The sequence below is a fragment of the Tetrao urogallus genome, assembly GCF_951394365.1.
Source record: "Tetrao urogallus genome assembly, chromosome: 5".
In the NCBI taxonomy this organism is placed as follows: domain Eukaryota; kingdom Metazoa; phylum Chordata; class Aves; order Galliformes; family Phasianidae; genus Tetrao; species Tetrao urogallus.
Genome location: NC_136818.1, coordinates 10,910,604 through 10,927,120, shown reverse-complemented (window position 1 = coordinate 10,927,120; position 16,517 = coordinate 10,910,604). Strand labels below are relative to the sequence as shown.

The following is a 16,517-nucleotide window of genomic DNA, read 5'->3' as shown; positions in this document are numbered from 1 at the left end:
AGAGTTTGAGGCTACAATGTTCACCTATAGCTGATGAAGCTTTAAGAATGCCTCTCCTGACATAAACAACAGTTAGACTGAAAGTTTGCCTGATGAAAGTGGTCCCACAGTAGAAATACCATGAGTTCTCTGTGGGATTGTGTTAAGTCAGCTGACTGCATAGGATTGGCATAGGCATCTTTTAAGTTCTTGGGCAGAATTCCATGAATGGACAATGTTGGTAAGCTGAGGGGGGCAGAATGTCCTGTATAAAACAGGTTTATGCAGTCTGCGCAGTCACTTTCCCATGCCTTTGTGTCTGAGCCTGTCCTTTAATTTACATGCCATGCTTTGCTTTTTGTCTTTAAATGCAGTTCTTCATTCTGTGTGTTAAGCCTGGTATTTTGCCTATATACTGCTTCACAGTGGGCAGAATCAGTTGTTATGTGGGTTAATATCAAGATTGCAAGCATCATTTCTTTCTTACTTTCCGTGCAGCTATTTAATCTGAAATTTGGTTTTCGTGGTCATAGAGTGGTCCACATGTAACCTTAAGTAAATAAGAAACCTTTGAAAATGGAACATACACTTAAATGTTCCATCTTGAAAGAGTGTGAACATTGAAGCATTCTGAATGTTTAAGTTCGACAAAAGAAACAAAGAATACTTTGTCCTTTCTTTAAAATACTGTCTGACTTGCTTCTTGTTTTCAGGACTGTGTTAGCACCTGCTTGGTTGTCACTTATGTTACAATATGCTGGCATGGTGCAGGTGGCTGGTACCAGCTATCTGTGCTGTGCCCTGGGGCTTTGCCTGTGTCAGTGCAGTTCTTAACTGGTGTCTGTTTCTTCTGTTCTTCTGGTTCTGAAGTATTGTTTCTGAAGAGCCAGTGATTACAAATATATGTCTACATTAAAGTAGGAACTTAAACTGGTAAAGTCCAGCATGGCTGGGCTTCAAGTGATAAAAGTTCTGTGTCAGAGCAGTGGGTTATGATGGTGCCAACTTAGCACTGGGGCAGCGTGGGGGTTTGGTTGCTCTGCACTCATAGCCATTGCAGGTGGTTGCTGCTCCCAGATCCTTCCTGCAGCCAGAGCACTTTGCTCAGTGTGCCCGCCTCTGCCAGAGATCTGATCCAAAAGCCCTGCAGAATCAAATCACAGCATGAAGCCTTATTATCTCACAATGCAGTCTGTTAGGGCTGTTGAGGTTTTTTGTTGTATTGGTGTACACTTGAGATAAGAAAACTCATAAACATTACATTGTGAAGTAGTTTTCTATGACGACTCAGTTAAGTTCCTGCTGAACATGTTTAGCACAACTAAAACAGGAATGGTTTTCTAGCACTTTTTTTTTAATATGCTTTTGTAGATGTGTGGAAACCCAGAAATGTGGTGCTGTAGTAGGTCATGCAGGCTTGAGATACTGAGCATATTGTGAGAAACATGGTCTGTCACTGGTGTCATGAGGCAGGAGCACGGCTAAACCCTGCATTTTTGTCACATGAAATTCAACCCCACTAGGTGGTGCAAGCAAATAAATCATCTTGCAAAATACTTCTTGCCAGATTAGTAAGCTTGGGGAAAATGTGTCTTTTACTAAACTAGAACACATTATTTATTTTTACCTCTGTAATTATGTTTTTATATATATACGTGTGTGTGTGTGTATTAGTTATTAGGAGTGTCATAGACTTCTCTTTCCACATGCAAGAAAAGGTGCATTCTGTTCTTTGCTGAGACGTGTATCTGCCTTTCAGGTAGCGTAGGCTGGCAGCAGAGTGCTGTGCTCACAGCTGAGACTGTGACCTGCAGAGGAAGTGGAAAAGCAAGCTTGTAGTGTTTGTGTGCTGGCAGAAGGGCCTGCTGATATCCTTTGAGGGCCTTTCCAGAGAGTCAAACGTACCCTGCCTGGCCCTCAGAATCTCTCCCATTAAGATTTATCCTTCGCCAGTTGCACTTGGGATTTGCTTACCTCTGCAGCAATATCATATGCATGCAGTTAAATAATATATTTACAGGAAAAGCAGCTTTCAGATGGTAAGTTAAAATACCACACCATCAAGTTATTGTCCTGAACAGTTAAGTGTATAAAATTCCAGTAGAAATTCACTTTTGCAATGTAGTGTATACAGCTGGCCTGTAATGGTCACTGTGCTGTGTTAGATCATTGGCTCTATTATGCGTTAAACAAACAGCAATGAACAACAGAAAGAAAACCACTCAAACCTGGAAACATACTTGTGTTGTGCTCCTGGACATCATTGTAACATGGTATTATGCTGTACTAGGTATACCATTGTGTTGAATTTAGACCATAATTTCTCAGTAGTTCAATCTTTTACTAGATTTTCTCTTCCTTCTCATTCCCATGAAAAGTCCTCTTGTTGAATGGCAGCTTTGCTGAAGATAAGCTGGACAGTGGTTGATCAACAGCTTTTCATAGCTGCAAGCCATTAGCAAAAGTATTTAAATTCTAACAAAGCGCATTCTTGAGATAAGTAGAAATTCCTGGGGCCTTCCATTTATGGAGAGCCATCAGCACTGTTGATTTTTTTGTCATAAGTCTTAATTTATTCAGAATTCATATGGCTTCCCAGTGGAACCCAGGCTGCCAGCTCTCCGAGAAGGTGGTGGCATCGTGGCACTGCCGTGGTGCTGAAGCAGCCCCTGCCTGCGCTGCTGGGTGAGTGCTGCAGTGAATGTGTTGTCAGCTGCTTAGCAGTCAGTGTGAGACAGCAAGTGTTCTTCTGTGGTGCTGTTTTTCCCGCTTATATCTGTCTTTCAGGCCTTTATTTCACAAGGAGTGCAGTGTGTTCATAAATGCTTTATTATCATGTTTCAGACTAGGGTTCTGTAATAAGGCAACGACTGCAGCTCTGTAGTGAAAGTTGTGTACTTTTCAGTGCTGTATATTTACTGAAATGGAAATTTTTCATTTCAAAGTGACTTAAATATTCGTCATTTAAGATGGGTGTGTTTTCCACATTTGTCCTAGCTCTTATAAAGCAGGGTATGTTTGTGTTGCTGCTGTTGTTGTGGGCTTGTTTTCTTAATAAGGCAGGGAGACATTAAAGTATAAAAAACCCAGCAATATTTGACATAAAACACTGCACATATAGCCTGCACTCCATGAAATCTCAATTAACCAACGGCCAATACATGTGCCAGTTGCAAATAATAAACATGTTCTCAAAGTTTTACAATAAGATTTTATTAGAATGTATGATCTCTTTAAGATAGACAGAAAAATTGCAGCAGAGATGTTGTATTTAAAATGCAGAAAGAAGGTTTTTTTCCTTAGTTTTGTTGTGGTAGGTGACCAATATGCTCAATTATCATCATATAGTTTTGGCTCTTATTAACTCCAGAGTTAGAGTAGAATTTGTACTATGAGTGAGGTAGAAGGATTTCATCTATTAAAGCACTTTGATATTCATACTGAAAGAAGTGGTGCTTGTGATAACAAGTTGAAAGTTGCATGGCAATCTGAACTCTTCACTTTCTCAATATATTTGATAATATATAGAGCGCAAAACTTTTTTTGACTCTCATTTGTGTTTGTGCCTTCCTCACTGTAGATTTTTTTCATGAGCATATTACTGTGCAGTTGGAGAGGTTCTATTGTTTATGTAACCGTTAGTTATTCCATATGCAGATGGTGAAGGAGAAATCTGGCCTCATTATCTGTAATAAATGGACCAAGAAACATAATTCATACCTCAGTTTCATATTTGTCCTTTATATATACGTGCCTGTGTACAGATACATGTATTACAAAGGTCCTGAGCAGCACTGAGGGCTTTGTTCTTTTACATAAGACATCTTGAGAGGTTGAAATTTCTAAGTTGTGACAGGTTGGCATTGTGATGTTTTCTGCTGTATGTAGTCTTTTCCTGGTAGTATCTGCTCTGTAGATGGTAAATATTAGCAGGAAATAACTTTTAGATAATGGAGAACACAATTGCTGAGATTAGGTTAATAAACCTTGCTGGACACAGGCACAGCCAGTGAGATGTGTGGCTGGAGAGCGTGTTCTATCTAAATACTGAAGGTTGGATTTTAACAGTTAAAGTCCAATTTTCACGAATAACTATTTACTATCAGTCTTCAGAAGACACTTTTTTTAGCATAGTAATTCTGCTGACAAGTTATTTATTTACTTATTTTACCCCATACAAGGACAACCCATGCAGATGTTCTTGAAAAATGTGCTGCTTAATTTTTTAGGAAATAAAAATATCTCATGCACCTAGTTTTTGCTGAATTATTTTGTAAAGAAAATCTTGGGTGATTGTGTAACATTGTTTAGTATATACAACGTTGATGATTAAGACCATTCCAAGATTTTTATAAAATAAAATTCATATAAACATCGGTATGGAAAAAACTGAGATTTCTTTTAAAAAACCTTTTTGTATTAAATGTTTTTAGTTCTTTGCTGTTTTAGTAAACCGAGTAAAAACACTACAGAAAATCTAAGGTAACTGAGAAGGAAAGATGAGGAGGGGTATGGTTGTACCTCACTCAGAGCTGATTCTGTTCCTTCTTTAGCCTTGTCCCTTGAAGACTGCAAAGAGAAAGGGAGCTTATAGCTTGTGGCATGCTCAGAGCTACTGCATCTGTCTTTTTCCAGCAAGAGGAGAGTGAGGTAAACAGAAAACTGGATTTGGCACGTGTCTGAGATACTGGATTTTGTGTCAGGTATTTGGATTAGAAACCACCTTGGAACATTAGAAGCCTGGGTTGTCCAGCCTGCTGTTCAGCTTTGCAGCCAGGGATAACTTACAAATCCAGGAATGTCTCTTGTGTGAGTATATCTGGCAGATAATGGTACTACTACAGCACTGAATTGATTGGAAGGCGATAGTGTCCCTGTGTCTGTCCCATGTACTTTGGACTTAGTGGCTTACCTTGACAAGTGGCTTGCCTTGCTGCTGCTGTTTCTGTTCCTAGGAATAGAACGCCAAAATAATTCTAGCTGCAAAATCTGTACAATCAAAGAACTTAATATAGGGTGCTCTGTTTAATATGCAGTGGTCTACAGTGGACAGGAGCTGAGTCCTTTCTGGCCCTAATACTACAACCAGGATGTAAGGGAGAATGGAAATACAAATCATGAAATACCAATGGTTTTTTTGTCTGCTTTCAGGTCACACAGTCATCGATTCCTTGTTCAACATCAGCAGACTCCATAGCCTGCAGTACCTTGACCTCAAAGAATGTAAGGTAGCTAAGTGTTAGGATTTGAACATGAGGTTTCATCTGCCATTAACAAAAACAAACAGAACCAAAATCACGACAGAAATGATACAAGCTGCCTGTAAAAACAAAACAAAAAGGAAATAATGATGTAGAAGATTAGACAGAAAAACCTTAAGAGCTGTCTGTGTTCCGTGCAGCTAATGTGAAGAAAAGCTCTCTAATGTGCTTAATAGTATACTGTTACCTAGACACATGTGCTGACAGGAGAGCCATTGGATCTCCTAAAGTATTTATTGTTGGCAGTCGGCCGATTTGGAACGCTGCTCAGTTCAGCCATGGCTGCTCAGAGCCAGCTGCAGAGAGAGAAACAAAGGAGGATACCCAACTGGTGAAAGGAGAGAAAACGGTTAAGTTATGTAGTGTATTGTTTTGCTGTCCATTGTGTATATCTGTTTTCTGCTTTGTACAAATGTGTTACTGATGCTGTATCCAAAGAAAAAATGCAACATTTAGTGTCTAGGGGGGAGCTGATTGCACAGCAAATCACTTCTTGAAAACCCATAACTGTAGTTTTTAAGATGAATATTCTGAGTGCTCAGGATATAGCATGTTTAAACATAGCCTATTATTGGTATATGCCTTTTTCTGTGTAGAAATGCTTAAGTTCCTTTTTTGTTGTTTGTTTTCTTGTTATTTTGTACCAGCAGAGGCTGGAAGCTGGCAGGGCTGATTAGCAACCCTTCTTTAAAGAATCTGAGGAGCTGTGGTGGACATGAAGTTGCGTAGAAACCAACAAGAGACTGTCATCATCAGTAAGGCAAACTGCCTGCTGAGGTACATGAGATTGTTAGCAGATTGAGCGATGTTACTACTATTTCTCCTTGATCAGTGCTAGTGGAGTGTCACCTGAAATACTCTGCCTGACTTTTGGCCTTCCCCTTCAAGAAAGGTGCTGAGATCCAGGAGAGGATCAGTAGAGGTTGCAAGAAAGGTGCTGAGATCCAGGAGAGGATCAGTAGAGGTTGGGCCAAGATGCTGAGGACCTTGAGCACCCAGCCTTGAAAGGTGGTAGAGGAAACTGGGCTTGCTTAGGCTTGTAAAGGCAGGAATTGTAGTGGCAAAGTACAGCAGTTTGAAATGCAGTTAGAGATGGTAAACTCTCTTCTAACCAAGGGATATTGGCTGTAGGTTGCAGCTTGGACGATTCAGGTTTATCATTAGGAGAAAAGTTCTCCTCTGTGAAAAAAATGTTATGTGGAGAGGTTGGTGAGGTTTTGAAGGCAGCTGGTGAAGCTGTGACTGACCTAATGTGGTATTGGGAGGTCTAACTAAATGATCTGCAAAAGCCTCTTAGAAACAATATTTCTTTAATTCCAGGTGACTATCTACATTGAATTTGAGTGAAAAGAAAAAAAAGTGAAGTAGGAAGCTTGAACTGCAGGGAGTATGGTAGAAGGAGTTCTGATGGCAATGTCAGATAGGGAACAGACATTGCCACTGTTACTTTGACAGATTCCTGTAGTGAACTAAATATTCTCATTAGAAATTATAGCTGAATGGTACATTACATGACTCATGAACTGAAAAAACAAAAATACTTTCTGTAGGTGTAGAAATATTGGGACTTAAAAACCCTGCGCATTTTAGAAAGTGCTTGTTGAAAAGCATAACAATTTAGACAAGAGCAGATACATTCTCTTTAATTTAAACATGCAGAAAGGAACAGTGAAATGAAACAAAATATGAATTTAACTGTAGTGGCCGCTAAAAAATGGAACTGCTGTGCTGGCAGGCTACCATGTTAATTGTTTGTTTTAAAAATATCTTCCCACTGATTTTTGTGATGTTTCATGTGCTGGCAGGTGTTGTTAGAGCCTCAGTTACTATGCATAGCAAAAACACACTTCAAACAAAATTGAACTTTTGCTCAGCTAGGTGGGAGATAGTCTTTTCTGGCTGGTTTGGATCATCAGTAAAAGCTCCTCTGATATTGCTAGACTTGTCTGTATGACGTGTCCCGAGTCTGGGGAAATTTGTGGAGTCTCTTATTCTCTTTTCTTCCCCACAAACTCTGCATGCTGAGGAGATGAAAAGTAAAGCAAGGGCAAGCTACTTTTTGCTGTGGACTCAGATGGTGATTTTCAATGATAAAGGAGAGACTTAGCAGGTCTTTTATCTCCATTTTTTTTTATTAGCATTTTGTGCTTCAGCAGCATCATCATGTTGAAGTTTAAATTAATTCAAGACAGATTTTCTAATTTACCTAAAATGTGGAATATTTGAGATAACAGAATAAGCCCTCCAGGTCGTGTGTTTTCCAGTAGCAGCAAAGACAGTTCTGCTTAGTTAAGCTAATATTGTTTCAAATTTCTTTCCTGTGTCTTGCCTAAGTATAAAAATAGGAGCAGGAAGAACAGAGAGTCCCTTCAGTGTCTAAACATGTTTTAACAAAAGTCATTGGCCAGAAAAGAGAAGAGGAAGTATTGGTCAACCTGTGTATTTGGCTGAAACGCAATGCAGATTTCCATCACCTCTTTCTAGGATCTTGGGATGGTTAAGTATATGTAGCTTGGCAGAAGTTAATCACTTGAGATTCTTCAGATGAGAAATTATATCTGGATCGCAGAAAGGCAGAGGAACCATTTGTTACAGTCTAGTTTTATACAGTTTATGAAGCAACAGATTAAAGCTGAAATGTGTCTGGCAGACTCTGGAAATGCTAACAGACCTTTTATGATAGCATCCAACAGAAATCACCGAGTGCTCAGAGACTCCAGGATTAAAGCTGTGCAACTAGTTTGGGTCAAAATTATTGACGCTTATTTGAAAGAAATGAACAGATTGCACAAAGTATTTGCATTTCCAAACAATAAGATGCTTTGCTTCTTTGTTCTACATAAATGAGGCCAAGTAAAGGTCAAGTTAAGTAAGTTTACTGCAGCAAGAAATTTTTTCTTTTCAATACAAGTCAGCAATACTGCTTCCTTCTCCAGATGATAAATCCAATTGCGTCTAACATTGATTTAATTTTTCATTGTATCAGAGATCCTTTTTTTTATTTCTTTTTTTTTTTTTTTCATGTTATATTGTTCATTTTTCTTTTTAAGCTTGAGTAGGCTACCTGCTGGATTACAGCTTCTGCAGACATTGTGAAGTGCAGGTTACTGCATTCATCTACCCAAGGAACTTGGTGTGCTTGGCTGTAATTGTGAAATACTTGCATATCTCCACTACAGACATATCTCCTCTTCATCTCTGAATATACAATAACTCATCTGTTGACTTTCAGACTTCACAATAGTGAACTGCAGAAGGTGCACATTAGCATTCTTCTGGACAGTCACGCGAAGTCACACTAGGTAAGCTGCCAGCCCTCTGGCTCACCAGAGTTCAGTACAGTGGAAGTGAGTGAAGTTGTTTGCATCATTATGCATATCAGATTCTTTCAGGGGGACATCCATACATTTCTGAGCAAAGGTGGTGGCAGCCAATGTGTGTTGAACATTCTGCTAAATAGTTGAAAGGCTTATTTTGATTATTTGATAGGAGAAATTGATACCATAAAGAGACATCATGAAGAAATTCCTTGGGATGATGATTACTTTTGAGTGTTTGTTTTTCATAGATGTGACTATCAGTATGGTGGACATGCCTATAGGTAAATCTTGCATGCCCTTGAAAAGAGAAGAAAAGAATGTATTTGCACATTTTTTGAGGAAAATCAAAATTAACAGTGTTCTCTTCTGGCATTTTCCATGTATTTTAGTGCTTCTGTTGGTTAAATGTAACTTATTCTTAAATACACATGAAGTTAGGACTTAGCAGGTAGATCAAGTACCTGGCATTGATCCAACGTCTAATTCTTAATCTTCTGTAGTATGGCTATGGTAGATGAATTTCTTAATGGCCAATTTTAAAAACTATTCACTCAAACCTGACATAGACCATTTCAGTCTCTCTTTAATGGGAAACCTAATAACTTTTTCTGATGTGGCACATAAAGCTTTGGTGTTCTGTTTTCTTTTTACTGCCAGATGCAAGCACGTCCATGTATTTACAGTCAATAAAGCTATCAGTGCTATACATGGACTTAGATTAAGAATTTCAGCCTTTTAGCTTGGGATATCTAATTTAGGCTGCTGCTGTGTTGTTTGCATCCTTTGGCAGCATGTTGACTGTCTGATCAGTTGCAGCATTTCTTCTTTCAAGCCACTTTTAGAAATGGGGCAACCTGTTGCAGTGCCTTCATTCACAATTTTCAGGAGTTATCTTTTAAACAAACGAGGCTGCGGTTTGTGAGCTGTGCAAGGCTCTTCTTCCTTACTGTGTTTTTGTCTCTGATTGCCTCTTCTCCTTACCCTGACTTAACACTCTGACTTTGATCTTGTGTGGTTTCTGAGAGGAGTGGTTATATGTTAGGACTTACCTTTCAGAATCAGTGGCTTCAAAGAGGTGCAGTATTACTTGTGCATGGGTCTCACATGTGCTCTTTTCAAACCAGCATATCTAGAAACTGTATAGGCCTTAGCCCTACTACCTCATGTAATTAATGAATGTTTACGTTGACTACTGAGCCAGGCTTTATGGCTGTGTTGTGCAGGTTGTCCTGATTATCAAGTCTTTTCTCTTTCCTGAAGTGTCCTAACTGCACATTTCTGCCATGAGCAAACCAGGTAGTGATCACATACTGCTCTTTTTTCTTGTATTTTTTACAATGCTTGCATGAGATGAAATGTATCTATGCCCTAAAGCCATTGCAGCTATTCTGTGTAGCAGACCATAGCACTTGTGGCAAAATATGCCACTTCTTGATTGTAAGGATTTGTACTTCAGCACTCATTGGGTCTCTCAGGAATTTTCCCATAAGAAAGAACATGTAAATGTAAATAACAAATAAGATTTTTCACTATCTTGACACATTTTACTGGATTTAGACTCACTTTCCATAGTGTCTGTTTCATGCTTACTTTCCTCCATCTGAGAACACTCACAGCAGCAGTATAAAAATAACTTCCAAATTGAATTTTTCGGGATCCTCCTCTTTTGCTCTCTTACTGCTTCCCGCATCTCTTCTGATTTTCTGTTTCTTCCTAGTCTTCTCTATAAAAATCAAGATCTCCTTATGCTTTGCTTACTAGCTGTCAGGCGTGATGCAGTATATGCTGATGTGCTGCTGTGTTAGCTTGCTTTGCCACTGTTGGCAGCACTCTGCTGTCATGCTCAATTGAGACAGAAAGGAGCATTTCTCACTGGAAAATTAATTCATGAAAGATGACTTTTGTTTTTTGTAGTAGAATTGTTTTGAAAGACATCAAGCATACAAAGAAATATGTATTACAACAAATTAGCTCATAATGTTATAGAGGTTTAAGTGTCAAATATCAGTGAAGTAAAAAGTGAGGCCAAATGATTTTGTGAATTTACAGCCTCAAATTACCTCGTGATTTGAGCACAGATTCCATCCACTGAGGTGACTTTCTGTATTTTTTTTCCCGACATAACTGTTTTTTAACAAAAATGAATGCAATTCCAGGCATCTGGAAATTCTGTGAGCAAAATAAGCAACTTCCTTGTGTCTGTCTGAAAGAGAAAAGCAAGGTCAGAAACATGGAAATGGATATGATCTTTCTCCTGACCTGTTCTTCTTCATCCACCCTAAAAAACACAGGAGGAAATAGAACGTCCTCTGTGTCAGCTTTTTTCTCCTTTCTAGTTACGGCCTTTCTGTCCTTTTAGAAGAGTCTTTTACAGGTAATTCATCCAGCCAATGAGGCTCAGCTACGGTGGGGCTCGTGTAGGATTCAGTTGCAGTTTTGCAGTAGGTTTTCCCATCCTTCTTTATACTGACTGTCCTGATTGTTGCTTTTTTTAATTTGATTGCAAAGCTGACCACGCTAACTAATTCTCTTGATGGAGTATGACAGTGTTCTGTGCTCACGAATTAGACAGACGTATGTACTGTATTGCAGTTCTGTGGTGTTTATCTGTCAGCATAGTCTCTGATGCAAGTTTTTCTCACTAGAAGTAGTGCTGTCCCAATGTTTGCACATGGCTCAGGCTATACTGGTTGCCAAAAGTAACCCGTTTTGGATGCTGCTGCTTTGGGGAAGGGAGGTACGTGGTGTTGCTGGATCTTATTGGCAACGAGTTGTGTCTGTTCTATATTAAAAAGACTATTTAAAATATAGTAAATGTGTCTACTTCCAGAGGGTTTTAGGCTCAGATAGCTGTATTTGTCTTATACATGCTTATAAATATAGGCAAAAAACAAAATTTATGTTCAGTGAGAGCTTGATGTTTTTGGTTGCCTCAATTATCTGCATATCCTCTTCACAGCTGATTTTTCTTAGAGTGAGCTGAGCACTTGGTGGTAGGAGGTGATGGTCTGTTCATTCTCTTGACAAAATGCCCTGCTGTAACTTCAGATGATAGCACTGCAACATCATAATAATGAATACCATGCTACTGTTGTCAAATTTACAAATGCCACTTACTGTGAGTTATTCTTGCACCTTAGCCCGTAACCTCAAATGCCCAAAGTTTATTGATACAGTGCTTTATCATACCTGCTAGCTCAAGTTAATGACTTGCTCCAAGTAAAGGACATTCTTTGGCAATATTTCATACAGCTTTTTTGTCACTTTTTTGAGCTTCCATGCTTTAATGTATGCAGTTTAATATTAAAGATTGAGATACATGCTCATCCAGTTGAGGAGGCAGGAGAGAAGAATCAAAGCTCTTTTGTTGTCTTGACAGCTAGTAAATCACTGAGTACAGAAGAACTTTGGAGAGAACAGTTCTGAATTCTTCTGAATTACCTCTGTATGTATACATGTGTGCATATATAATAATTTGTCTATCTAAATCTTGTAATCAGTATAAAATATACAATGTAGTGTAGTTCAATTGGCTTGATTTTTTTTTTTCCTGAAAATAGATTAGAAAAAACTAAAAAATCTTTCTTGAACTTGAAATTCTCCTGTCAGCCTAATTTCAATGTAAATCTAACTTTACTTTAAAATATGCATATAAACATATATGTTTATACTGTTCTTTCTTCTCTCCCTGCTTTTTCAGTAAAGATTCCTAAGGCTCAAAATTATCTTGATATTTTTTCTCTTTTTAATCCATTGACATTTAAACAAAGGTCTTTTTCTGCAGTTGATGAGGAGGTTGTTTGACTATGCAAAGGGTGCTGACTCTGTCTAGACAGAAAACATTGCCAAATGTTCAAAGTCCTTCATAGAACAGACAAGGTTTTTTTATTTCCTGCTAACATTCAGTTTAGAGTAATTTCAGCTGTTGCTCACAGCTTCAGATCTTCAGTTTTGGGATTTGAGATGCAGTTTTTTCCCCGACTTTTGCGTTGTCCTTTTAAAGACTGCTGGAATAAGCATTCAAGATATAAATGAGTATTCTGTGTGCAACGTTTTAATATGCACAACTGTGGCTAAGAAGTGCATTGATGTGACTGGTATCCATAAATCAGGGTAATTTATCAATTGACAGGCTCAAATTCACATCAGATGTGGATAAGTAAATAGACAGTGATATGTCTCATGTTGGACTAAAAAAGGAATTTATTTCTTACCATGTATCTTCTGGATTGCATATGCATTTCTTACGTATATTTTTTAATTTGGTGGAAAGAACTGAAAAAAGATGTGGCTACTTTGTGAGGGAAACAGCTGGATGCAAGTTCTCCTGCAGGAAGAAAGAATTGGAATATTGTTTCAGAATTGATGGTAGTTTTTACTGGTATTTCAACAGAAAACAGTGAAATAAATAATTAGCTTGTTCAGTGTTGACCTCCTTGGAGCACCAATCATTACTACTGAAGTTTGGAAAGTGGCAGTTTGTGAGTACAAATTCATCATTGCCATTAACAGTCCCTTGTAAAAACCTTGTAAATAAATCAGCTGTTTCAGTGGACCAAATTCAGTAGTTAACAGCTTGCTTATTTAATTTTCTTTCATTCAGCCTCTTATGTGAAACTTAAAAGCACTCCAAACCACAACAAAAATTCAAAAGTTGAAAAGGGAAGAGATGTGCATTTATGGTTTTCTCTTTTATCATTGCAGAGGCAGTCTGTAGTTTCTGTCTCATGCTTGGCAGCCAGTCTGCAGCTAGAATAACCCTGCAAGCCCTCGTATCAGTTTTGAATTAAATGAGTATAAGTTAGTAACCTGAACTTGCAAAATAGCATTTTGGCCAATGTTTTTGACTGAAAGTAATTCCAATTTAATATTGTAGAAAGGGTTTTGTTTTGTAGAGATCATTTTTCCTTCATTTCTTCTCATATTGCTGAAATTCCTATGCTTAGAGCTCTTTAAAGGAACTGATAAAACCTTGAATGATATTTTAAATTTAGCAAATGCTGTGGGTTTCAGTTAAAGAAAGCACTATGATTAAAGGGTTTAAAACATACTTTTGTACTCATTTACTATCATCTAAATATTCTTTTGAGAACATGCATATGGATCCTGCATTTTCATTTGTAGCTGTGGTTTGTTTGAAACTTAGAGATGTATGATGCATTTTGTTGGTGAAGTATTCTGCTCCCGAAGTTGATGTTCTTTGAAACATCAATTTTTTTTTGAAACATCTTGTTGTTTGAAATAGATAATATATGTTGCTCTGCTCTCTAATGCAGAAACATTGTGTTGTTTAAGTCATCAGCTGGATACTGATATGCACTGGCAGGAAAAGAAGAAAGAGTAAACAAACCCTCTTGCCTTTTGAGGTGGTCATATTTGAGTTATGTTGGCAGGATAGAGTGAAGAATCTTGTGTTATTAACAATCCTGATCTGCTTTGTGAACTCGTAAGGCTTCTTGCCTGTGGGATTTTCGATCCAGTTTTCACCAACGCTTTGTTCATTTGGTACTAAACTGAGAGATTTTCACGGATTTCTGCCACTAAATTGCCGATTTATCTGCTTTTGTTGTGAAAAAACTCTACAATAATATTAACATTCATTTATAGTGAACTTATTATTTTACTCAGCTATGTAAGAAGATCCTTTTGTTTCATTGTAATCAAAACAATATCACTTCTAGAATTTTGGTATCTGGGATATACCTGAAATTCTTAAATTTCAGTAATTTCATTTTTTTCAAAAACAAATATTTTTTTGACTTTGATAAATGTTAACTTCATTTCTTCCCAGGCTGCCAAAGAATGTGTTGGCAACAGAACCACTTAAATATGCTGATCAGCTTCCTGTGGCTCAGATAATACACCAGGTAAGTCTTTCTATTTTGAGGAATTTCTTTGAGAATAAACAACATCTGTAATATTCTAACTGCTTTTCTAGGTCATGCAAAATCAATGAGCTCGTGCTAGAAGTATGTAAAAACAACACACTCTTGTTCAGATGACAACCATTAAATTATAAAAGGCTTATTCAGAACATGGCAATGAAATGATAACTTGCTGTATGACACAGTTGTCACTTCAGAGGTTACTGTTAAAATTGTTGTATGTACTGATGTTAAAGAAAAAAATCCATGAATTTTATCTAATTTGAGTATTTTCCCAAATCATATTCCTGCTCCCCAAAAAAGCAGACAAACTATAGAATCGCTGTTGTGGAATTATGAAGCGTTGAGAGAGGAAAATAATGTCCCCTTCTGAATGAGGTGCTGGCAGTATTTCTGCTTCCAACTGCAGCAGTGTCATCATACTTCCTGCTTTGCACAGGCCTTTGTTTGCTTTTTGTTTTTCACGACAGAAAACGGAGATTGAGATTTTGCCTAGATTGTGCCCACTGTGTCCTTACTTCAAATCAATGCTTTTCCATTGATTCAGATACTCTAATGAGGGAGTTGGGGCTGGAATTGAAAGGCAGGCTACGTTTTTAATTATAGCATATCTAATTTTAGTTAACTTATGGCAAGAAGGAGGAAAAGATCTTTCTTCTGCAGAAGATTCTATAATCCCTTCTTGCTCTTTTCTCAAAGTTCAAGGTCTGACACACAGTCCATTCTGCTGATAGATGAGATGCCCAGCCTTTATTCATATGTCTTCTGAAGCCTGATGGCTGGCTTTTAGCCACAGTGGACTCTGCGTACTGTGTGGAAAGACTAATGACTAAGTAACATCCATAAAACTTAGGACATACTGTAAAACCTGAATATTGAGGCTTTGCATCTCTGTTCTTGGTGATGTTTGAAAGAAAGCAAGAAGACCTATTCAGTTGCAGTCATTTGGAATTTTGTCTCAGAATTTTGTTTTTGAACTTTGTAGATGCTAGGCCTGCTTCAGGGACAGGCAATTGTGATTTCCCTAATTTAGGAATTAATAGGTCAGATTACTGCTTTCTTAATAGTATCTCAACAGTGTGGAATCCTTCAAGTAATCAGGTACCCAATGAAAGATAGACCTGAAAGCTGGGGAGCATTATGATAGTTCCCCATAGGAGAAAAAAATGGTACAGTCCACCAAGTCTTTTGAGACAACAAAAACTTCCATCCCGGAAACTGGGAGATGATATTGATCAGGATAGTAATAAGCCAAATCAGCAATGTTAAATAAAGCTGTGATGTCATCCTGAGCTGGCTTGAACACATGAGAATAATCAGGAAGAAATGTCCAAATATAATTATTATTGTAGATCTTTTGAAATACCTTTGTCAGTTGGTGTTTATGAGCAGTTGTGTTGCATGCTGCAGGCAATGCTGGTTTTACCTGGAAAGAAACACAAGCTCTATTTTAAAACTTTAAAATGTACAGGTCTTTTCTGCAAGATGTAAGCACAAGGGATTTAAAAACTTTTGGCTGAAATCTGCACCTCTGGGAGGAGTATCTGATGTGTTCAGAACATGGAAGATTGGAAATCAGGACCAGTTTGTATGTCAGGAACTCCCTGGTGTTGTCAGGGCTTCAAATGACCCAACAGCCCGCAAATGTCACATTTAAAATTCTGCCTTCATGCCTGACTCTCAGCATAAATGAATTAAACAGCAGAGCAAGCAGCCAGTCAATATGTTCTTAACAGTGAGAGTGAGCAATGAAACAGTTTGGGGGTTGTTTGGAATCAGTAAATAGAAACTGCACAGAATATCTCACCTAGAGAAAAATCTCAAATAGGAAACAGAATTAACCTTTTAAGATGGTTGACCAGATGAAATGTCATAGTAATATTTTTACAACCTTGGGTGGGCAATAACCAAGGAAGGGTTCATTTAGCTACTGTGTATTATACTGCAGTAATAGAATATTACACTGTGGAAAGGCAAAAATATGCTTTTATATATTCTTGTTTGCTATAACAAATTTACCAGTAATGTAGGTCCAATCCACACAAAGCAGCAATTCAGTCCTAAAATAACTA

At 37.9% G+C, this 16,517-nt stretch overlaps 1 protein-coding gene across 1 annotated transcript in view; it reads left to right on the top strand.

The window, feature by feature from the left end:
- Window positions 1–16,517, top strand: part of PIGK (phosphatidylinositol glycan anchor biosynthesis class K) — a gene marked incomplete at both ends in the record, with an annotated part of 64,142 nt that overhangs the window by 29,456 nt on the left and 18,169 nt on the right. Inside the window, one exon of the mRNA XM_079535646.1 lies at window positions 14,352–14,427. Within this exon, the coding sequence (XP_079391772.1) occupies window positions 14,352–14,427 (76 nt within the window). The remainder of the gene's footprint in view (window positions 1–14,351; window positions 14,428–16,517) is intronic.